The sequence below is a fragment of the Macaca fascicularis genome, chromosome 3 (genome assembly GCF_037993035.2).
Source record: "Macaca fascicularis isolate 582-1 chromosome 3, T2T-MFA8v1.1".
NCBI classification, from domain to species: domain Eukaryota; kingdom Metazoa; phylum Chordata; class Mammalia; order Primates; family Cercopithecidae; genus Macaca; species Macaca fascicularis.
In genome coordinates, this window is record NC_088377.1 from 47961024 (window position 1) to 47985200 (window position 24177).

A 24177-nucleotide genomic window follows, 5' to 3' on the forward strand; every position below is an offset into this window, starting at 1 on the left:
GGTCTCAGCTCACTGCAACCTCCGCCTCCCGGGTTCAAGTGATTCTCCTGCCTCAGCCTCCCGAGTAGCTGGTATTACAGGCAGCGTGTGCCACCACACCCAGCTAATTTTTGTATTTTTAGTAGAGACAGGGTTTCACTATGTTGGCCTGACCTCAAACTCCTGACCTCGTGATCTGCCTGCCTCAGCCTCCCAAAGTGCTGGGATTATAGGTGTGAGCCACTGTGCCCAGCCTTTTTTTTTTTTTTTTTTAGAGATAGGTTTTTACCATGTTGGACAGGCTGGTCTCACTCTCCTGACCTTTTGTGATCAGCCTGCCTCCGCCTCCCATAGTGCTGGAATTACAGGCGTGAGCCACCATGCCCGGCCTGGACTCAGTTTTCTAACACCACTTGATCATTCATTAACACGTCTCTTAAGATGTGTGTTGAGTGACTCATGCACCGGGCTCTGTCACGGGCCCAGGGGAGAGCAGAGCAAATAGTACGGCCATGGTTGTGGCTCGCATGGGCTTTTAGAGCCTTTACATCAACTCAGGTGACCTTAGTTACATATTCACAGTTAGGAAAAAGGAGTATTGAGGTATGCATGTTTGTTAGGATGCTTCGATGATTCGCAGCAGAAAAACTCAAAGCAGCCTAAAAATATAGTGGAGGCTGCACACCGTGGCTCATGCCTGTAACCCCAGCACTTTGGGAGGCTGAGGCAGGAGGATTGCTTGAGGCGAGGAGTTCGAGACCAGCCTGGGCCACACAGGGAGAGCCCTGTCCATACAAAAATTTTAAAAATTAGCTGGGTGTAGTGGCGCATGCCTGTGGTCCCTCCCAGCTATGAGAGGCTGAGGTGGGAGAATCACTTGAGGCCAGGAGTTTGATACCAACCTGGGCAACACAGCAAAAACGCTATCCGTATAATTTTTTTTTTTTTTTTTTTTTTTTAGAGGGAGTCTCGCTCTGTCACCCAGCCTGGAGTGCAGCGGTGTGATCTTGACTCACTGCAATCTCTGCCTCCCAGGTTCAAGTGATTCTCCTGCCTCAGCCTCTGGAGTAGCTGAAATTACAGGCGCGTGCCACCATGCCTGGCTAATTTTTGTATTTTAGTAGAGACGGAGTTTCACCATGTTGGTAAGGCTGAGTCTCGAACTCCTGACCTCAAATGATCCGCCTGCCTTGGCTTCCCAAAGTGTTGGGATTATAGGTGTGAGCCACCGCGCCCAGCCTATAAAAATTTTAAAACTTAGCCAGGCATGGCGTTGCACACCTGTAGTCCCAAGCACTCGAGAGGCTAAGGTGGGAGGATCGCTTGAGCCCAGGAGTTGGAGGCTGCAGTGAGCTGTGATTACCTCACTACACTCCAGCCTGGGTAATGGAGCCAGACCCTGTCTCTAAAACATATTAATTAATTAAGCAGATAACTTGGCTCACATAGTTGAATCTTTGGAGGCAGGTTGGGCTCAGGCCGGCCAGAGGTGACCAGAGCTCCAGTTACTTCTCTGACCTTCTCTCCGCTCAGCACTCTCCCTGCAGCTTCCCTTGTTGCTGTTCCACTTCCGCGTTCCACTTACAAATCCGGATTCCTGCAGCTCGCCCAGAAGGGGCTTCGGTGCTGGATCATCAGCTGAAGTCCTGGGCTTTGCTTTGATTGGGCCATCTTAGGTCACAAGTGCAGGACAGGGAACACTGTGAGCTGATTTAGACCACTCAGGGCCACTTGGGGTCATTCCCTGGGCATCTACAAAGCGGTGGAAGAGTAGGATGGAAGCCAGAGAAGCAGCAACAGGGTCACCTCGGTTACCCTACACTTGTCCCCGTGGGAAGAGAGGGCTGCCGGTACAGACCCCTTGAAGCTTTTTATCTGCTTGAACTAAAGCCACTGCCTGTATTTGCTGAGGTTGCCGACATCTGTCTGAGCAAATCTGCAGGAGCAGCAAGATTGGGGGGGGTCACAAAAGTTCGAGCACTTCCTGTGAGCACGCACACTGGATGACCCGCTTCGCACACTTGGACACATTTAATCCTCCCAACCACCCTTGGGGGTCGAATTCAGTGGAAAAGAGAGCAGTGGCTAAGGGCACCTCCAATGAGGAGGGTGTCGGGACAAAGCGACCTGAGACCCCCCCAGCCACATCCTGCAGGACAAACCAATGTCCGCAGGTGAGGACGGGGTGGGAAAAGTGTTCCAAGCAGAAGGAACAGCGAGTGTCAAAGCCTCTAAGCCTGACGGGGTGGGAATCTGGCTTGGACCTCCAGAGATCTAGGAAGACCCTGCACAAATACTAGGGAGAGGGGTCTGAAGGAGGCAAGAGGAGGAAAGGTTTTTGTTGTTGTTGTTGTTTGAGAGGAAGTCTCCCTCTGTTGCCAGGCTGGTGTGCAGGGGCACCATCTTGGCTCACTGCAGCCTCTGCCCGGGGGGTTCAAGCAATTCTCGTGCCTCAGCCTCCCAAGTAGCTGGGATTACAGCAGCGCTCCATCGCGCGATGGGGCTGCTTGCAGCGGTTTTTTTTTTTTGAAACAGAGTCTCGGCCGGGCGCGGTGGCTCACGCCTGTAATCCCAGCACTTTGGGAGGCCGAGGCGGGCGGATCACAAGGTCAGGAGATCGAGACCACGGTGAAACCCCGTCTCTACTAAAAATACAAAAAATTAGCCGGGCGCGGTGGCGGGCGCCTGTAGTCCCAGCTACTCAGGAGGCTGAGGCGGGAGAATGGCGTAAACCCAGGAGGCGGAGCTTGCAGTGAGCCGAGATCGCGCCACTGCACTCCAGCCTGGGCGACACAGCGAGACTCCGTCTCAAAAAACAAAACAAAACAAACAAACAAAAAAAAAGAAACAGAGTCTCACTCTGTTGCCCAGGCTGGAGTGTGTTGGTGCGATCTCGGCTCACTGCAACCTCCGCCTCCTAGGTTCAAGCGATTCTTCTGCCTCAGCCTCCCGAGTAGCTGGGATTACAGGCATGCGCCACCACTCCTGGCTAATTTTTGTATTTTTTAGTAGAGACGGGGTTTCACTGTCTTAGCCAGGATGATCTCCATCTCCTGAGCTCATGATCCTCCCGCCTCGGCCTCCAAAAGTGCTGGGATTACAGGCGTGAGCCACCGCGACTAGCCGAGGGAAGGTTTTCATCGGTGGCTCTTCCATGTGTCTGGCCGCCTGGGCACGTATTCACTGAAGAGGCAGAGGGTCAGGATGGGGAGACTCCAGGGACCACCTGGCTCAAGACCCGCAATTAGGTGGCTGCAAGGCCAACCCGGTAACTTTAAGAAGTGAAGCCGATTGACGTGAAACAGAAAGGAAAGAAGTTAGCTGGCCGGCCAGCGTCAGCACAGGCAGCCAGTGTCACCCTGCCCGGGGACGGCACCCCGGTTTTGTGGCGACGACACCGAGGGCCGAGGGGGCGGGGCCGGGCTGCCCTGGCCATGCCCGACCGCCTGCGCCCCGCCCAAGGCCTGCACAGTTGGCGCCCCGCGGGTATCAGCGTGAAGGGGGCTCCTCGCCGGCTGGGGACGGGGCTGCGGGGCTCGCCAGCCGCTCACCTGCGTGGGAGCGCAGAGCCCGCAGTACCCGCCGTCCGGGCTCAGAGGACGCGACTCCCCGACCCTGCGCCCGGCAGCCCCCGGTGGCCGTGCGCCCGGCCCAGGCTCGGAGGTCTAGCCCAGCGGCAGCTTAGGCTGCGCGCCTGGCTCCCAGCCTCAGTTTCCCCATTGGTAAAGCGTTGACGGGAGGTTGCGGACGGCTTCTACGGACAGAGCCTTAGGCTCCGACGTCTGCGCCGGTCCTGGCAGCACCCCCACCCCGAAGGGAGGGCGGGACCTGGATCTCGCGACCGCTGCCCCAGGTCCCCGCCCCCGGGCCCTACGGGGCTGAGGTCGGGAGGCCCCGCCCCCCGCCCACGAGGAAGTGGCTGCGGCTCCGGCGCGGAGCCCAGAGCCGGTTCGGCGCGTCGACTGCCCAGAGTCCGCGGCCGGGGCGCGGGAGGTGAGGGCCGCGGGGGCGCCGGGAGGTGGGGGTCGGGGGAGCCATCCGGAGGTGGGGGGACGCGTGGATGTGGGGCGCCGCCTGGGAGTGAGCGGGACGGGAGGGATGAGAGGGGGTGCAAGGAGGGGGCCGGGGGGCGCCTGGAAGTGAGGAGGACGCATGGATGTGGGGCGCCGCCCAATAGGGGCACGGGGATGAGTGAGGGCGCACGGAGAGGAGGGGGCGCGGGGACGGGGGGCTCGCGGAAAGGAGAGGGAACCCTGGGATTGGAGGGGGCGCGGGGGTGGCTACAGGGCCAGGCCGTGGAAACGCGGGCTCCCCGCGCACCGGGCGCCCTCGGGGCGTCCCCAGCCCCCGGTCCCGAGCGTCCGCCTCGTGCCTTCCACCTCGTGCCTTCCGCCCCTGCTCCCGGGCCCGCATCCCCGGCCTTGCCCCGCGGTCGGTCGGTGTAGCCCCGTTACTTCGGGCCGGCGGAGCCCCACGCCCAGTCACTTCCCCTCCATCCCGGAGCCTTCCGGGTTGCAGCCGCCGGGAAATGAGTTGGCGTCCCCGGCCGCCCCGCCCCAGCCCTCCTGGCCGCTCCCGCTGCTCCCAACCGCCTCCCCTGGGCCAGGTCCGAGGGGTCCCGTATAGGGCGGGCCTGGCCGGTGGAGTCCCGGAACGCACCCCTCAGCTGCGGGGCTCCGCGGCCAGGGCAGATCCGGGCAGCCCCTCCCTTTCCGGAGGCGCAGGGAGAGCAGCCAGGCCGCCCAGGGCGGGGCGGGGCTGGGCCGGGCTGCACCCGCGGGCAGAGAAGAGATCAGGAGGGCAAGCCCTGGGGAGTCAGACCTCCCCCTGCCTCCTCTGCCAGTGCAGCCCGGAGGCTACCACCACCCATCCCGGCCGGGCGCGGCGGCTCACACACACAATCCCAGCATTTTGAGAGGCCCAAGCGGGAGGATCGCTTGAGGCCAGGAGTTGGAGGCCAGCATGGACAGCACTGCGAGACCCCTTCTCTATTAAAATAAATAAATAAAATGCAGTCGGGCGCTGTGGCTCATGCCTGTAATCCCAACACTTTGGGAGCCGAGGTGGACGGATCACTTGAGGTCAGGAGTTCGAGACCAGCCTGACCAACATGGTGAAACCCCGTCTCTACTAAAATTATAAAAATTACCCAGGCATGGTGGCGCTCACCTGTAATCCCAGCTACTCAGGAGGCTGAAGCAGGAGAATAGCTTGAACCCAGGAGACAGAGGTTGCCGTGAGCTGAGATCACGCCATTTGCACTCCAGCCTGGGCAACACAGCAAGACTCCAACTCAAAAAAAAAAAAAAAGTTAGCCAGGTATGGTGGTGCATACGTGTAATCCCAGCTACTCGGGAGGATGAGGCAGGAGAATCGCTTGAACTTGCTTTGGCAGTGAGCCAAGATTATATCACTGCACTCCAGCCTGGACAACAGAGGGAGACTCCATCTCTAAATAAATAAATAAATAAAATCTTAGGGATCTAAGTAGGAGTGCCAGCTTCTCCCTTCACTGGCCAGTGACTGGTAAGCTACCCAACCCCTGCCAGCCTCAACTTTCCTTATCTGGAAAATGGGAACCTTAAGGATTGTAAGGCTGCAATGCAATACTGCAGGACACTTGGCAGCGTGTCAGGTGCTGACAGTATAAACGTGTGCTTGTTGCTCACCTTGATCATAGTGTGCCCCCAGGTGAAACTAACTTCCTGGCCTCCAAGATGTGGGGTCAGAGTCCCAAGTTTCGTCATTTAGTAGGAGCCGAGTGACTTTGAGCAAATCATTGCCTTTGTCAGGCTGGGTTTCCTCTGGTACAAACTGAAGGTAAAAAGCAAACAGGCTGGGTGTGGGTGGCTCACGGTTGTAATTCCAGCATTTTGAGAGGCCGAAGCAGGCGGATTACCTGAGGTCAGGAGTTTGAGACCAGCCCGACCAACATGGTGAAACCCCGTCTCTACTAAAAATACAAAATTAGCCGGGCATGGTGGTGGGCAGGAGAATCGCTAGAACCCGGGAGGTGGAGGTTGTGGTGAGCTGAGATCACGGCATTGCACTTCAGTCTGGGGACAGAGTGAGACTCTGTCTCCAAAAAAAAAAAAAAAAAGCAAACAAAAAATGTCCAGGCTTGCTTCAGGGTGTAAAAGAGAGAATGGTGAAAGTTCTGGGTAAAATTGCCTTGCCAGATGCCAGTAAAGTTCGTTTCTTACATATGTCTGTACGTAATCCATTGATAGGTCTTTTTCTTTTTTTGGAGTCCGGTCTCACTGTGTTGCCCAGGCTGCAGTGCCATGGCTTGATCATAACTCACTTTAGTCTCAAACTCCTGGGCTCAAGGGATCCTCCTGAGTAGCTGGGATTACAGGCATGTGCCTCCATGCCCAGCTAATTTTTAAATATTTAGTAGAGATGGGGTTTTGCTGTGTTGTCCAGGCTGGCCTCAAACTCCTGGCCTTAAGTGATCCTCCTGCCTTGGCCTCCCAAAGTGCTGGGGTTACAGGCATGGACCTCCATGCCTGCCTTATAGGTGTTTTTTTTTTTTTTTTTGAGACGGCGGAGTTTCACTCTGTTGCCCAGGCTGGAGTGCAGTGGCATAATCTCAATTTACTGCAACCTCTGCCTCTCGAGTTCGAGTGATTCTCTTACCTCAGCCTCCCAAGCAGCTGGGATTACAGGTGCCTGCTACCATTCCCAGATAATTTTTGTATTTTTAGTAGAGACAGGGTTTTATCATGTTGGGCAGGCTGGTCTCGAACTCCTGACCTCAGGTGATCCACCTGCCTCCGCCTCCCAAAGTGCTAGGATTACAGGCGTGAACCACCATGACCGTCCGTTGATAGGTCTTTTCTAATATTAATAATTACATAGCATCTCAACATGTGAATGTCACAATTTACTCTTTCCATATTGTCACCTCGGTTTTTCCACACTGTCACCATTATAAAGAGGGCTGTTATAAACATGTTTGCTTTATTTTTTGAGATGAGGCTTCACTCTGACACACAGGCTGGAGTGCAGTGACGAGATCTCGGCTCATTGCAACCTCCGCCTTCCTGGCTCAAGGAATCCTCCAGCCTCAGCCCCTCAGATAGCCAGGACTACAGGGTGCAGTACCACGCCCTGCTAATTTTTTTTTTTTTTTTTTTTTTTTTGGTAGTTTTTATAGACACAGGGTTTTGCCATGTTGCCCAGGCTGGTCTCGGAACTCCTGGATTCAAGCGATCCACCTGCCTTGGCCTCCTAAAATGCTGAGATTACAGGTGTGAGCCATGGCACCCAACCTATGTTTGCTTTTGAAAAAGAAAAATGGGGCCAGGTGTGGTGGCTCACACCTGTGATCCCAGCACTTTGGGAAGCCAAGGCAGTTGGATCACAAGGTCAGGAGTTCGAGAACAGCCTGTCCAACATGGTGAAACCCCATTTGTACTAAAAATAAAAATAAAAATAAAAATAAATAGCCAGGTGTGGTGGTGGGCGCCTGTAGTTCCACCTACTTGGAAGGCTGAGACAGGAGAATTGCTTGAACCCGGGAGGTGGAGGTTGCAGTGAGCCAAGATTGCGCCATTGCACTCCAGCCTGGGCGACAGAGACTCCATGTCAAAAATAAAAAAAGAAAGAAAAATAGTGTTGCTGTTTTCTTAGGACAAAGAATGCTGATTTTTTTCTTTCTTTCGAGACAGTCTCGCTCTGTCACCCAGGCTGGAGTGAAATGGCGTGATCTCAGCTCACTGCAACCTCCGCCTCCCAGGTTCAAGTGATTCTCCTGCCTCAGCCTCCTGAGTAGCTGGGTTTATAGGAGCATGCCACCACGCCTGGCTAATTTTTGTATTTTTGGTAGAGACAGGGTTTCACCATGTTGATCAGGCTGGTCTCGAACTCCTGACCTCGTGATCTGCCTGCCTCAGCCTCCCAAAGTGCTGGGGTTACAGGCGTCAGCCACGGCACCCGGCAAGAATGCTAATTTTCAAGTTCCTGTTAGTGTTATTCTGTTCTATTAATATTTGTTCCCACCTACTTGTTGAATTGAGTGCCCTTCAGAAGAATTAAGCCAATTAGCAACCAGTGACAGTTTCTCCACAGCTCTGCCAGCATTGAATTTTATGTGGTTTTGGTTTTTGTTTGGTTTGGATGACTAACTGGTGCTTTAATGGTGCCTTACGATTGTTTTCGTGTGTGTTTCTTGACTTGCCTTTGCATGGTTGGTAAGACTGAAAGAGCAGAGCTGGGGAGGGAAGGATAGGGGTAGCAAGAGCTCCAGCCCAGCATAGGAAGTTGAGTAACCGCTTAGCACGGTGCAAATTAGCCTGCTGGCTGCTCTATCCCAGAACTGTCTGAGCTGGGTGGGGACTTCCCGGAGCGCCTGTAATGCTGAGATCTTTCCTCCAGGCAGCTCCTGCTTGGTTTAGCCTCAAATACAGCCAAACCTCTGAATTCAGGGAAACCTAGGGAAGCCAGGCCAGAAAGGTCCCACAGCTTGTGCCTGGTCCAGCCCCAGCCTCATCTGGATAAAGATGGGAGGGAAGTATTGAGCTGAGGGCACCCAGCCACTATGAAGAGAGCTAGAATGTAAACCCAGCACAGTGAGGAAGACAGTATCAAGGCCCAGGACTTTAGAGTGCCCCCCTCCACCCCCCACCCTGCCGCCACCACTGGGCAGCCTGAGGCTTTCTTTGCCTGGCACCACCATGCCCAGCTAATTTTTTTTTCTTTTTTTTTAGTAGAGACAGGGTTTTGCCATGTTGGCCAGGATGGTCTCGAACTCCTGACCTCAAGTGATCCACCCGCCTCTACCTCTGCCTCCGAAAGTGTTGGGATTACAGGCGTGAGCCACTGTGCCCGGCCGTCCCCTCCTCTCTCTTGTTCCTCAACATCAAACAGGCCCACAGTGCTGGCTCACAGGGCCACAGTGGCAGTGGGTGGGTGTCCTGGATCCTTCCCCCAGGAGCCATCACCGAGACCTCATGCTGTCAACACTCGTGGGCGAAGCAGCCCTTGTATTTTTCTCTGAGACATCCATAGCAGGGTAATTGGCAGGCGGGGGGTGGGCACACCCTGGCTCATGCAGGTTTGGTAGGTGAGAGGTTTTCCTGAGGATGATCAAGTCAGAGTGTCCCCGGCTAGAATCCCTGAGGCAGGAGACTGGAGCCCCATGGCAGCATTGGCTGAGAGAAGCCACTCCCTTTTTGCTCTCCCACTTCCTCATTGGTAAGATGTGGGAGTTGGGGAGTTATCGCCAAGGTGCTTTGGGTTTCAGCTGCTTTGCAGAAGTTACAGAAAGGGAAATGAGTCTTCCTCTCTTTCGCCCCCTTAACCCTTTCCCCTTGCCCCATTTAAGGGGTTGGTTCAACAGACTAGGAAGTATTTCTGCTAATTCATGCTCAAGTGTGATTGGCTGATAGGTGTGGTCTGAACCTCCCTCCTCTGCCAGTCACTAGTGTACCACTGTGGCCATCTTTTCCAGCCCCTCCCCTGCCCCTTGAGTATGTCTGGGTCCTAGAAACAGTGGTCAGGGCTCTTCAAGTCCTCTCGGTTGCCCTTGCCCACTGGCACACGGGGGGCTGCTGTCTTCAGCAGAGCCAGCCACTCTGTCTTCACAGCCAGGGCAGATATGTGACTGGGCACACAGCAAGTGTGTGACCGCTGATGCTGGGACATCAGAGTCTGTGCCTCAACCCAGGGTTCTGAGTCTGCACTCTCCCACCCTCATCCCTGGAGGTTCCTCCCATCTGGGCCTCCTGGGGCTGAAAGGGAGGGAAAAGTTGGCCTCAGCTGGAGTCCTGGGGCCAACCAGGGCCTGTCTGGAGTTTGAAAGTGGGCTTCTGGCCTTAACCCTGCCCCTGCCCTGCTGGTGGCCTTGGACCATGGGGGTTGTGGGGGTGTAGAGGAGCACTGTGAATCAGTCAGAGGCCTTGAGCTTCTCTCTGCACAGTGTTGGCATCAGATGTGGGCGGTGATGCCCCAGCCCGGGAACACAGGAAGCGCTCAGGGAAACCCCCATCAGGCCTGCTGACATGGCTGAGGGTGCCGAGGTGGTGCTTCCGGGGCCCTCGCCTTACAGAAAGAGGCCTTATAAGGGGAGAGAGGCTGCAGAGGCAGCCCCAGTGGGTGCCCGGTGCTTGTTCTGGGTAAGGCTGCCCACGCATGCAAAGTGTGCTTGTGGACACAGTGCGCTTGCATGTGTGCAAGGCTGAACATACATGTGTTCAGGGGTGCAGTGTGCTTGTGTGTGAGGCTGAACACGCATGTGCATGTGGGCAGTATGGTCACATGTGCAAGGCTAAACGTGCTTAAAGTGTGTGGGGGTGCAGTGTGCATGTGCGTGTGCAAGGCTGAACATGCACGCAAAGTGTGCTCGTGTGTGTGAGGCTGAACACACCTGTGTTTGCGTGTGTGGCCTGAGCCTGTGCTGCGTGTGTCTACTTGCTTAGCAAATGCTGACTGGGGACCTGCTGGAGTCCTGTTCTAAGCATGGGGGAAACATGAGGTCCATGCTCCATGCATGTACACGTGTGTGCATGTGTGTGTGTCCTGTGCTGCCCCAGGAATCTTCCAGGACATCTGGCTACAAGTGAAAGCAAGCGGTTTGGATCTGGAGTGAGCAGAGGTGGACAGGGCCTTCCAGGCAGTGAGCGCGGGGGGCTTTGTGGTGCGACCTCAGACAGGCTGGTCACTGAGCCCTGCGGGGCTAAACTGCAGCCCCAGGCAAAGGTCGTTCTGCCCTTCCCTTGTGCCTGGGCCCAGATGCAGTGCAGGATGGGCCGGCCCCAAGGCAGGGCAGTGACGGGGCAGCCACTAGCCTCCTGGGGCATTCAGGGTTCCCAGTCCTGGTTGACTCCCAGCCCAGGCCCTGAGACCCAACACAGAACTGCCAGTCTGGTGAGGGAGGCAGCCACGTTATCTAATGGCTGTCACTGGTGACTCTGGGCAGGTGGCCTCAGACCCCACATCTGTCATCTGGAGCTGAGCTGGAGCCTGGCATCCTTCCCCAAGTGCAGCCAGGCCTCCCTGAAGGTCCAAGGCTGGTGGGAGTGTTGGCAAGAATGTATACAAAGCACCTGGCCAGACGAGGTGGCTTACGCCTGTAATCCCAGCACTTTGGGAGGCCGAGGCGGGTAGATCACTTGAGGTCAGGAGTTCGAGACCAGCCTGGCCAACATGGTGAAACCCCGTCTCTACTAAAAATATAAAAATTAGGCATGGGGGTGTGCACCTGTAATCCCAGCTACTCAGGAGGCTGAGGCAGGAGAATCGCTTGAACCTGGGAGGCGGAGGTTGGAGTGAGCTGAAACTGCGCCCCTGCACTCCAGCCCGGGCGACAGAGACTTCATCTCCAAAAAAAAAGGATACTTTTTTTTTTAGAGCTGGCAAGGAGGGAGTATCCAGGAAGTGCTGGATAGTACTAGTTAATACATTTTATCTGAGAGACAAGGTCTGGCTCTGTCACACCGTGGCACAATCATAGCTCACCACAGCCTCAACCTCTTGGGCTAAGCACTCATCCTGCCTCAGCCTCCTGAGTAGCTGAGAATACAGACGTGCACCACCACACCCTGCACGTTTTTTTATTTTAATTTTTTGTAGAGAGAGGATCTCACTGTATTGCCCATGCTGGTCTTGAACTTCTGGCCTCAAGCAATCCTCCTGCCTAGACCTCCTAAAGTACTGGGGTTATAGGCATGAGCCACTGCACCCGGCCCAATTTAATAACATTATTTATTTATTTATTATTTTTTAAGTTATTTTTTCACACACATTCATCCTAACTTTTTTTTTTTTTTTTTTTTTTGAGACAGAGTCTCGCTCTGTCGCCCAGGCTGGAGTGCAATGGTGTGATCTCGGCTCACTGCAACCTCCACCTCTCAAGTTCAACAGGTTATCCTGCCTCAGCCTCCTGAGTAGCTGAGATTACAGGTGCACACCCCCATGCCTAATTTTTATATTTTTAGTAGAGACGGGGTTTCACCATGTTGGCCAGGCTGGTCTCAAACTCCTGACCTCAGGTGATCCATCCGCCTTGGCCACCCAAAGTGCTGGGATTACAGGCGTGAGCCACCACGCTCAGCTAATTTTTGTATTTTTAGTAGAGGCAGGCTTTCACCATGTTGGCCAGGCTGGTCTTGAACTCCTGACCTTAAGTGATCCACCTGCCTCGGCCCCCCAAAGTCCTAGGATTACAGGCATGAGCCACCGTGCCTGGCCTTATTCCTAACCTATTTAATGATAATATTTTTGAGGGCTGGGTAGGGTGGCGTGAGTGTGTACTCCCAGCTACTTGGGAGGCAGAGGCAGGAGGATCACTTGAGCCTGGGAGGTCAAGGCTGCAGTGAGCCATGATCACACCACTGCACCCCAGCCTGGGCAACAGAGCGAGACCCTGTCTCAAATATGTATATACACACACACACACACACACGTTTCTGAGAACGTACTCTGTTGGTCACTAATGGCAATGAAAAATTTGTTCAGCACATATTTCTTGAGCACCTACTATGTGCTAAACATTTAAGCAGTGGAAATAGAAACGAGAATAAGATAAAACAAAAATGTGTCTCTGCCAAGCTGGTTCTATTCCAGCAGGGGAGGAAGGCAGCAGGCCAGATCAATGAGTCCATGTCCGATGGTGACTGCTGAACAAATTTAATCGGAAATAGGGAATTAGGAAGTGCTGGACCGTGGGAGGTGCTGCAGTTTCCAGCAGAGGGCGTCAGGGAAGGCCTCCCCAAAAGTTGACATTTGAGCACAGACTTGAGTGGCAGCACCAGAGCGAGAGCTGTGTGTGCCGGTATCTGGGGGAAGAGCGTCACGGGCCGAGGGTACAGCCAGCATGGAAGCCCGAGGCAGGTGCGCGCCTCTGTGCCCCAGAATCGGCCTCTGGTCGGCTGGGGAGGCCTGCTCCTCAAAGGGCGCATCAGGGCTGGTATATCACGTCCATCACAGGCTAAGAGTAACCACCTCGTGGCACCTCGTCACGGAGGCCAGGTGCTGTGTATCATCTGCTTCCAGCTCTCAGCACCTCTGTTGGGAGGCAGGATTCCTGCTCCAATTTTACAGATGAGGAAACTCAGGTTCAAAGAAGGCAGGTGACATGTCCAGGGGCACGTGGCTGGGCTCCTCTACTCCCAGGTCCCTGTGATGCTGGGAAACTGAGTCACGGAGGCGGGGAGAGATGGGCTTGAGGAACTGCGCTGAGACCGTGATCTCACCCCACCTCAGGCCTGGTGGGCTCCTTTGACACTCAGCGGTGGGTGGAGGAGGCTGGGACAGGCTGGTGGGGGCTGAGCTGGGCTGGTGGGAAGATGAGTCGCTGCCCTCTGCCAGGGTTCCCCTTCAGTGCTGGGGCTAGTCTAGGGGGCTGCAAAGTCTCCTTCGTTCTGGCCGAGTGTAGTGGCTCACACCTGTAATCCCAAATACTTGGCAGGTGAGGAGGGAAGATCTCTTGAGCCTGGGAGCTTGAGACCAGCCTGGACAACATTGTGAGACCCCCGTCTACAAACAAATTAAAAATTAGTTGGGCACAGTGGCACACGCTTGTAATCGGTGGAGTTCATGGCTATAGTAAGCCATGATCACACCACTGCACTCCAGCCTGGGCAAGAGAGAGAGACCCTGTCTCAAAAAAAAAAAAAAATCTCCCTCCTTCAGTTCCTCAAGGCTGGGTCACCCTGGGGCCTCCCCAAGAGCCATCACCCAGGCCTGGCCTAGCCCTGTGCCTCCTCCCAGCCCTGGGTGCAGCCAGTGGGTGTCTGGATGGAGAATGGGATATATCTGTTAAATACCTGCCTTTGCCTCACCCATGAGCCCCTGTATATCGGCCACCTCCCCTCTCCCCGTCTGAGTAGTGTAGGGGAAGACCAGGGCTCTGGGCACCTTTTTAGGTGGTTTATGAGATTACTTCATTTCTTTCTTTTTTTTTTTTTTTTTTTTTTCCTGAGATGAGTCTTACCGTGTCACCGAGCCTCCTGAGTAGTGCGTATTACAGGCAGGTGCCACGACACCTGGCTAATTTTTTTTTTTTTTTTTTTTGAGATGGAGTCTGCTTTGTGGCCCAGGCTGGAGTGCAGTGGTGCGATCTTGGCTTACTGCAAGCCCCGCCTCCCGAGTTCACACCATTCTCCTGCCTCAGCCTCCCGAGTAGCTGGGACTACAGGTGCCCGCCACCACACCCGGCTAATTTTTTGTATTTTTAGTAAAGACAGGGTTTCACCATGTTGGCCAGGCTGGTCTTGAACTCCTGGCTGCAAGTGATCCACCCACCTCGATCTCCCAAGGTGCTGGGATTACAAACATGAGCCACCAGGCCTGGCCTGGATGACTTCATCTTCATCCCATCCTTAATGGGGCAGGGAAGTTGGGGGGGGTCCATCCTGTGAGGAAACTGAGGCACAGGTGACAAGTGAGGGGCCTGTCCGGCTTGGAGTCCTAGCACCCCACCCCGCACCAGGGAGCATCTCCCCTGTAGTACTATCTCCTCCACTCTGTCCCTGGAGCCTCAGAGATATCCCGTGAAAGCTGCCCTTTTATAAGGAGGGAAACTGAGGCCCCAGGAGGGGAAGCAACATGTCAGGCCAGTTAGGAGCCAGGGCTGGCCCCTGCTGCTCGTCTCTGCAAACAGCTGCCTCTCTAGACTGAGGGGCCTCCCTGGTGTGAGGCCCTTGAGGATCAGCTGGGGCCTGGTATCCGGGTAAAGTCAGGGGCAAGGTCAGGGCTGACATGGATTCTCTCTTCCTTTCTTGGGCACAGGAGCCAAGCCGCCATGGCCTACCACAGCTTCCTGGTGGAGCCCATCAGCTGCCACGCCTGGAACAAGGACCGCAGCCGTGAGTGCTTGCTGGGGGTCGGTGGGTGGCTGCTTCTACCTCCTGGGATGGGGAGACTGGAGCAGCCAGGCCCCTGGACCATAGGCTCCATGCGGCTGTCCCCGGGCCTCACCCCTGGGTCTTCCAGCTGACCAGGGGTCTCCTGGGTTAAAGTTTAAGGAGGGAATGGGCCAGGTGCAGTGGCTCACGCCTGTAATCCCAGCACTTTGGGAGGCTGAGGTGGGTGGATCACTTGAGGTCAGGAGTTCCAGACCAGCCTGGCCAACATGGTGAAACCTTGTCTCTACTAAAAATGCAAAAATTAGCTGGGCGTGGAGGCATGCGCCCATAATCCCAGCTACTGGGGAGGCTGAGGCAGGAGAATCACTTGAACCCGGGAGGCGGAGGTCGCAGTGAGCCGAGATTGCACCACTGCACTCCAGCCTGGGTGACAAAGCAAGACTCTGTCTCAAAAAAAAAAAAAAAAAGAAAGAAAAAGTGGCCAGGAAAAGCCTTTTGGAGGAGATGACATTTTGACATTTACACAGACACCCAGAGGAGGAGAGGGAGGGAACTCTGCCCCAGCTGGGGAGGGGCTGGCAGGTGCAGGGGCCCTGAGGTGTCAGCAGGAGCAGCGAGGGGACCCTGGCTGGCCAGAGCGATAGGGTGGGGAGAGGTCCCAGGGGTCATTGCTGCGAGTAAAGGACAGTCAGTCCCAGGAGAAGAGAGGGTGAACTGGCAGGGCCTGAAGGACTTCAGGGGGCCCCCTCCAAGGCAGAGGAGGAGAGCCTGAGTCATGAAGGATGAGGCTGTTGCCCAGGTGCACTGTGTAGTGTGTCCTGGCAGAGGGCAGTCATGGAGAGGGCCCCTCAGTCTCCCTCCATCTCCCCTGCAGAGATTGCCATCTGCCCCAACAACCATGAGGTGCACATCTACGAAAAGAGCGGTGCCAAATGGACCAAGGTGCACGAGCTCAAGGAGCACAACGGGCAGGTGACAGGTATGTCAGGGTGGCTGGGACTACCCTCCTGAAAGGAGGTGGGGGGTGGGGTGCAAGGCAGGACATGGCCACTCATTATGGGGCATCTACCCACTCACTGTGAAACCCTGATTCAAACTGGCTTCAATTTTAAGGGGACTGTGTTGCCTCATGTTACCAAAAAACCCAAGAGGGTTGAGGGCTTCAGGAGAGGCTTGATCCAGCAGCTCCACATGACCAAGAACCCATCTTTTCTGCCTCTTGGCTTTGCCCTCCAGCATGTTTACTGATAGCATGGAGGGCTCTGACACTCCCTCATAAGCTCTAGGAGTGCCCCCTGGTGTCACTCTAAATAAGCACTGGATCTCAGTAAAAAGTGCTTGCTGGGCCGGGTGTGGTGGCTCATGCCTGTAATCCCAGCACTTTGGGAAGCCAAGGAGAGTGGATCGCTTGAGTTCAGGAGTTCGAGACCATCCTGGCCAACATGACAAAATATTGAAAAATACAAAAGTTAGCCTGGTGTGGTGGCACACACCTGTAGTCCCAGATACTCCAGAGGCTGAGGCAGGAGAATTGCTTGAACCCAGGAGGCAGAGGTTGAAGTCAGCTGAGTTCACACCACTGCACTCCATCCTGGGCGACACAGCAAAACTGTGTCTCAATAAAAACAAAGAAAGAAAGAAAGAAAGAGGCTGGGTGCGGAGGCTCACGCCTGTAATCCCAGCACTTTGGGAGGCTGAGGCAGGCGGATCACCTGAGGTCAGGAGTTCAAGACCAGCCTGGTCAACATGGTGAAACCCCATCTCTACTAAAATACAAAAATTAGCCAGACATGATGGTGGGTGCCTGTAATCCCAGCTACTTGGGCGGCTGAGACGTGAGAATCGCTTGAACCCGGGAGATGGTGGTTGCAGTGAGCTGAGATCACGCCACTGCACGCCAGCCTGGGCGGCTGAATGAGACGCCATGTCAAAAAAAAAAAGATTGGTGGTACACACCTGTAGTCCCAGCTACTCAGGAGGCTGAGGCACAAGGATTGCTTGAACCTAGGAGGCAGAGGTTGCAGTGAGCCGAGCTCATGCCACTGCATTCCAGCCTGGGTGACAGAGTGAGACTCCATTTCAAACAGAAAAAAAAAAGTGCCTACTGGGCAGATAAAGCTTCCACCTTGATTGTGGCCTTTCAGCCTCTCCTGTGTGGCCACCATAGAGCCACCCCTGCCTGAGTGTCGTCAGCCTCCTGTGTCCCCTCCATCCCCCCACAGGCATCGACTGGGCCCCCGAGAGTAACCGTATTGTGACCTGCGGCACAGACCGCAATGCCTACGTGTGGACGCTGAAGGGCCGCACGTGGAAGCCCACTCTGGTCATCCTGCGGATCAACCGGGCCGCCCGCTGCGTGCGCTGGGCCCCCAATGAGAACAAGTTTGCTGTGGGCAGCGGCTCCCGTGTCATCTCCATCTGTTATTTCGAGCAGGAGAACGACTGGTGGGTACCTGGGCGGGGCTGGAGTGGGCTGGTAGGGACCTGGGGGCAGGACTAGAGTGTCCCCGGGAAGCACCAAATGGGATGTCGGGACCCCTGTTCCCATGACCCCTGGGGAGTCCATCCTCTCCTCTCTGGGCCTCATTCACGAGGCAAGGGCCTCTCTGCAGTGCCCGGATGTTCTCACAGCCGACTGCTTGGGACGACGACATCCACCACACCAGAAACACCTCTGGGGGCACCTCACTAAGCCCTGCACACACAGTCCTGACCTCCCTATAGCTCCGTGGACTGGGCATCACTCACTCTCCCCACTTTACAGATTAGCAAAGTAAGGCCCTGCAGCAAAGTCACTTTCTCAAGACACCACTCACAAGCTCGCAGCCACATCTTGTTCCTTTTTTTTTTTTTTTTTTTTTTTTTTTTTTAATGAGACGGAGTCTCACTCTGTTGCCCAGGCTGGAGTGAGTGCAGTGGCACAATCTTGGCTCACTGTGGCCTCCGCCTCCCGGGTTCAAGCAGTTCTCTGCCTCAGCCTCCCAAGTAGCTGGGATTACAGGCGTCTGACACCATGCCTGGCTAATTTTTGTATTTTTAGTAGAGGTGGGGTTTCACCATCTTGGCCAAGTTGGTCTTGAACTCCTGACCTCGTGATCCACCCACCTCGGCCTCCCAAAGTGCTGGGATTACAGGTGTGAGCCACCGCGCCAGCCCAATTTTTTTTTTTCTTTTTTTTTTTTTTTGAGACAGAGTCTTGCTCTGTCGTCCAGGCTGGGGTGCAGTGGCACAATCTCAGCTTACTGCAACCTCTGCCTCCCAGGTTCAAGCGATTCTCCTGCCTTGGCCTCCCAAGTAGCTGGGACTACAGGCACGCACCACCACACCTGGCTAATTTTGTATTTTTTAGTAGAGATGGGGTTTCTCCATGTTGGTCAAGCTGGTCTTGAACTCCCAACCTCAGGTGGTCCACCTGCCTCAGCCTCCCAAAGTGCTGGGAGTACAGGCGTGAACCACTGCGCCCGGCCATATATATTTTTTTGAGACAAGGTCTTGCTCTGTCGCTTAGGCTGGAGTGCAGTGTTGTGATCATAGCTCACTGCAGCCTCAGCCTCCTGAGCTCAAGTGATCATACCGCTTCAGCCTCCTGAGTAGCTGGGACTACAGGCCCAAATTATTTATTTATTTATTTTGCAGAGATAGGGTCTCGTCAAGTTGTCCAGGCTGGTCTTGAACTCCTGGCCTCAAGCAACCTTCCCACCTCAGCCTCCCAAAGTGCTGAGACTACAGGTGTGAGCCATGGTGGCCAGTCCATGTCTTAGTTCTTAATCTTCTCCCCTGCATGGCTGAGGGCAGAGGCCAGGCAGGAGCATCTGAGAGACGCAAATTTGCATCCCACCATGGCCAGTTAGTAGCTGTGTGACCTCTGGTGGTGGCATCACTTTGCTGAGCCTGCCCTGAGGGTGACTGTGTGGCTTAAAGGATAGAGAGCACAGAGTTCCCACTCCAGAAGCAACCTAGCACATCCCTGCCGCCCCCAGGCCCTGAGAGCCTTGTGGGCTGGGAGTGCCCAGTTGCATCTCTCCTGGGTCTTTGGTGGGCTGTAGGGAGCAGTGGGAGCCTGAAGTCCCTGGTGCTGAGGTCCGTGAGTCCCACCTGCCTGTCCCTCTCTCCCTGTCTGCCTGACCACCATGCCCAGGTGGGTTTGCAAGCACATCAAGAAGCCCATCCGCTCCACCGTCCTCAGCCTGGACTGGCACCCCAACAACGTGCTGCTGGCTGCTGGCTCCTGTGACTTCAAGTGCCGGTGAGACAGGGCACCATGGGGGAGGGCGGGGCTGACGTTAACTGACTGCTGACATCATAGCGAAGATTGGAGGGTGGTGGGGGAGCCACACCTGAAAGTTCTACACCCCACCTTCTAGACCCGCTCCAGAAATGCTACCAGTGGATCACCTGGGCGTCGGTTGAAGGTTCTAGTCCCCGGGGAACCCTTCATGTCTCAGCTGGACATGCCTCTGCCCACCTCTTTTATTTTTTTGAGATAGGGGCTTGCCCTGTTGCCCAGGCTGGAATGCAGTGGTGCAATCATAGCTCATTGCAGCCTCCAAATCCTGGGCTCAAGAGATCCTCTGGCCTCTCAGCCTCCCAAGCAAGACTACCATTCCCAGCTAGATGGGATTTTTTTTTTTTTTTTTTTTTTTTTTTGAGATGGAGTCTCGCTCTTTCGCCCAGGCTGGAGTGCAGTGGCGCGATCTCAGCTCACTGCAAGCTCCGCCTCCTGGGTTCACACCATTCTCCTGCCTCAGCCTCCCGAGTAGCTGGAACTGCAGGCACCCACCACCACGCCTGGCTAATTTTTTGTATTTTTAGTAGAGACGGGGTTTCACTGTGTTAGCCAGGATGGTCTCAATCTCCTGACCTCGTGATCCACCCACCTTGGCCTCCCAAAGTGCTGGGATTACAGGCATGAGCCACCGCGCCTGGCTGGGATTTTTTTTTTTTTTTTTTGGAGACAGAGTCTCGCTCTTTCGTCCAGGCTGGAGTGCAGTGGTGCGATCTCGACTCACTGCAACCTCTGCCTCCTGAGTTCAAGCTATTCTCCTGCCTCAGCCTCCTGAGTAGCTGGGACTACAGGCGCCCGCCACCACGCTCGGATAATTTTTGTATTTTTAAATGTAGAGATGGGGTTTCACCATGTTGACCAGGCTGGTCTCGAACCCCTGACCTCAAGTGATGCATCTGCCTCAGCCTCCCAAAGTGCTGGGATTACAAGCTTGAGCCACCATGCCCAGGCACCTGTTAACCCTTAAAAATTTTTTTTTTTTTATTTTGAGACAGTCTCACTCTGTTGCCCAAACTGGAGCACAGTAGTGCAATCACAGCTCACTGCAGCCTTGACCTCCTGGGTTCAAGCAATCCTCCCGCATCAGCCTCCTGAGTAGCTGAGAGTACAGGTGCACACCACCATGCCTGGCTACTTTACCTCTATTTTGCCTCTCCCGGTAGGATCTTTTCAGCCTACATCAAGGAGGTGGAGGAACGGCCGGCACCCACCCCATGGGGCTCCAAGATGCCCTTTGGGGAGCTGATGTTCGAATCCAGCAGTAGCTGTGGCTGGGTACATGGCGTCTGCTTCTCAGCCAGTGGGAGCCGCGTGGCCTGGGTCAGCCACGACAGCACCGTGTGCCTGGCTGATGCTGACAAGAAGATGGCGTGAGTAGAGGCCATCCTGGGGGAGGAGGTGAGTGCAGAGGAGCGGGACAGTGTGACTGACAGCTGTCTCCCCTCAGCGTCGCGACTCTGGCCTCTGAAACGCTACCACTGCTGGCGCTGACCTTCATCACAGACAACAGCCTGGTGGCAGCGGTGAGGAATGGGGAGGGAGTGTGGTCACAGCACAGAGCCCAGCTTCCCTCCTTTCTCCTGCCTCCCTCCTTTTTTCTTCCTTGCATTCTCTCATGTACCAGAGTTGGGCAGAACAGGTTGGATTATGCTGCAGTAACCAAAAGTTCCTGGCTACAGTTGCTTAACAGAGTAAAAATTTGGTCAGGTGCAGTGGCTCATGCTTAAAATCCCAGCACTTTGGGAATGTTGAGGTGGGAGTATCACTTGAGGCCAGGAGTTTGAGACCAGCCCAGGCAACATAGTGAGACCCTTGTCTCTACAAAAAGTTAAGAACATAGCTGGGTGTGGTGGTGCACCTGTAATCTCATAATCCCAGTTACTTGGGAGGCTGAGGCAGGAGGATCACTTGAGCCTGGGAGGTTGAGGCTTCTGAAGTGAGCTGTGGTCGTACCACTGCACTTCAGCCTGGGCAACAGAGAACCTGTCTCAAAAAAAAAAAAAAAAAAAAGCCAGGCCTGGTGGCTCAGGCCTGTAATCCCAGCAAATTGGGAGGCTGAGGAGGGCAGATCACTTGAAGTCAGGAGTTCAAGACCAACCTGGCCAACATGGCAAAACCCCATCTCCACTAAAAATACAAAAATTAGTCGAGTGTGGTGGCGGGCACCCATAGTCCCAGCTACTTGGGAGGCTGAGGCAGGAGAATTGCTTGAACCCAGAGGCAGAAGTTGCAGTGAGCCAAGCGTGCCACTGCACTCCAGCCTGAGCCACAGAGACTCCATCTCAAAAATAGAAAAAAAAGAAAAAAGAGATTTACTTCTTGCTCACATTTTATGTCCAGTGTGGGTGTTGTGAGGGGCTCTGGTGGAGGCTGTCGCCAGCATGCTGTCCCAGATGCCACGAGGGAGCCGGAACCTGTGGAATCATGCCCTGGGTCTGAACATTTCTGCCCACATTTTATTGGCAGGTGCAATGGCAAGGCCACGCCTAATGCAAAGGACAGGAGTTCGGGGTGTGCAGTTCCTCCAGGTGTCCAGGAAGGGCACTGCTCTCCCTCCCCTCTGCCCACATCTGTCAAATCCCTTTTCACCCCTCTGCAAACATAACGGGGATGCCAGGGTCAGGTCAGGCTTGCTTTTTGCCTAGAAAAGCAACCAGCTGCAGGGGTCTCCCCTAGAGCAGGTGTAACTGGCTGGCAGGACAGAAGGCGCCTGGGCTCCCAGGGAGTCCCAATATTGGCTTTGCTGGGGGAGGTGGCAGCCCCCAGCATGGCCCCGGTTTTGATACACCTGCTATTCGGGCCTCCCTCGCTGTGGCCCGTCTGTGTCCTTGAGCTGGCATCTGCCTCCCGGGCCGCCAGATGCCCGCCTGCCCTCCCCTTCGGCAGCGCTCCAATGGTCCCCGCCTCCCCGCTCAGGGCCACGACTGCTTCCCAGTGCTGTTCACCTATGACGCCGCTGCGGGGATGCTGAGCTTTGGCGGGCGGCTGGACGTTCCCAAGCAGAGCTCGCAGCGTGGCTTAACGGCCCGCGAGCGCTTCCAGAACCTCGACAAGAAGGCGAGCTCGGAGGGCGGCACGACTGCGGGCGCAGGCCTGGACTCGCTGCACAAGAACAGCGTCAGGTGAGGGCGGGGGCGGGGCCTCGACTCGCCCAGTAGCAGCGTCGGGTGAGGAAGGGGTCTGGACTCTTCCTACTGGGGCGTTGTGCTGGGACGGTGAGGACTGGGGGCCCGGAGGGAGGGTAGGCCTGCCCTCTACTCGCTGCGCGGGAACGGCGTCAGATGAGGGGCAGGCCTGGACTAGGGGACGGGCCTGTTTGTGGGCGGGGCCTCGACGCTGCATGATAACCACGTGGGGCGGCAAAGGGGGCGTAGCGGGCCCAAGGTAGGAAGTGGCTTCGACTCGCTGTAGGATTAACGTTCGTTGTGGGCGGGGCCTGTCTCGATCTCACCCTAGCAGCTCAGGTGCTAGTGGAGCCCGGGAGGGACACGGTGGGACCCACATAAAAGACGGAGTCGACCTCTTTAGGTTGCATAAAAATAGCATCAGATAGGGGCTGAGCAGCTAGCCCTCGCTCTGCATTTCCCGGACATAGCTGGGTGGGGACTGTTCTGTGGGGTGGTCAGGCAGTGACCAGCGGGTGTCCTGGGCGGGGTCACAGCTGGGGTGGGTCTGTTGCTAGTACTCAGCGAGGTGGGGGCAGAGCTGAGGGTCTCTGCAGCCTTCTAAGGATCTAGGGTGGGATGGGGAAAAAGGCTCTCCAAAGCCCAAAAGCTGCCAGCCACACGCATCCACCCCACGGCGAATCAGAGGGAGCTGTATGGCAAGACTGGCCAAGCCCTTCGGCCTGTAAAACCTCCTGTGGCCGCCAGATCCTATGGCTTCCTCAGACGGAACACCTTTGCCCGGCTGTCATCTTAGTCCCTGGCTGCCTCCACCCTCATCTCCTTTTTTGTCCTGTCCAGCTGCACTGCTGTCACTGTGTATACTCCGCAAACACATGTGTCTTTCCTGCCTCCCTGGACTTGAGTGTCCTGTCCCATTTGCCTGCACTTCCCACACCACTGCTCGTTCCCAAAAGCAGAGCTGACTTAAGTCCACTACACCGTCTCAGCATTTCTCACTGAAGCCCGCTCCCCAAGAAGTCTGGGAGCGCCTGGACAGCGTGAGCCTGAGCCCAGCGCCAGCACAGGTTGGATTCATAAGCTCCTCTTCCTCTTTGCAGCCAGATCTCGGTGCTCAGCGGGGGCAAGGCCAAGTGCTCGCAGTTCTGCACCACTGGCATGGACGGCGGCATGAGCATCTGGGATGTTAAGGTGAGGCTTGCCCTTCCTGGCTTCCCGCTGTGCCCCCCAGGTCAACTCTTTCCCCCCATCCCCACTCCCTGGAGGTGACCCCCATCCTTCACTCCTGCAGAGATGGCACTGCAAGAGGATGAGGGCTGGGGGCGGCCCCTTGTCATCTGGGCCTTGGTGCTCACTGGGGCACCCATCTTCAGGGCTGGGATTCAAACCCAGTTCTGACAGACTCCAAAACTGCAGGTTCTCTGCCCTCTGCTGTTCTGGGGCTGAGATGGGTGATCAGGTCCCTGGGAGTGGGGTGCCTGCCGGACAGCTGAGAACCAGCCTGTCCGTTCTGCCTCCCTGCAGAGCTTGGAGTCAGCCTTGAAGGACCTCAAGATCAAATGACCTGTGAGGAATATGTTACCTTCATCCTAGCTGCTGGGGAAGCAGGGAGAGGAGTAGGGGAGGCTAATGGTTGCTTTGCTGAATATTTCTGGGGTACCAATGTGAGTCCCCATAGGGGCTGCTCCCTCAAAGAGGGGACAGATGGGGAGCTTTTCTTACCTATTCAAGAAATATGTGCCTTTTTCTTAAAGAAATGCTTTCATTTATTGAAAAAAAAAAAAATGCCCCCAAAGCACTATGCTGGTCATGAACTGCTTCAAAATGTGGAGGTAATAAAATGCAACTCTGTTTAAAAAAAAAAAAAAAAGCAATTGTGGACACGCTTGCCTATGTGGAAGGAGAGGTTTTTTGTTATTTTCTTGGGGTCTTGCTAAGTTATCCAGGCTGCACTGGAACTCGTGGGAGCAATCCTTCT

General features: G+C 55.3%; 1 protein-coding gene across 1 annotated transcript; it reads left to right on the plus strand.

The window, feature by feature from the left end:
- The first annotated feature begins 3920 nt into the window (after positions 1-3920).
- On the plus strand, positions 3921-24069 carry ARPC1B (actin related protein 2/3 complex subunit 1B). The gene is made up of 10 exons (XM_005549130.4): positions 3921-3972; positions 14713-14789; positions 15664-15768; positions 17012-17234; positions 18928-19035; positions 20238-20444; positions 20522-20597; positions 21991-22196; positions 23300-23390; positions 23724-24069. The coding sequence occupies exons 2-10, from the start codon at positions 14726-14728 to the stop codon at positions 23760-23762; spliced, it is 1119 nt and encodes a 372-aa protein (XP_005549187.1). The 5' UTR covers positions 3921-3972; positions 14713-14725; the 3' UTR covers positions 23763-24069.
- The last annotated feature ends 108 nt before the right edge of the window (positions 24070-24177 follow it).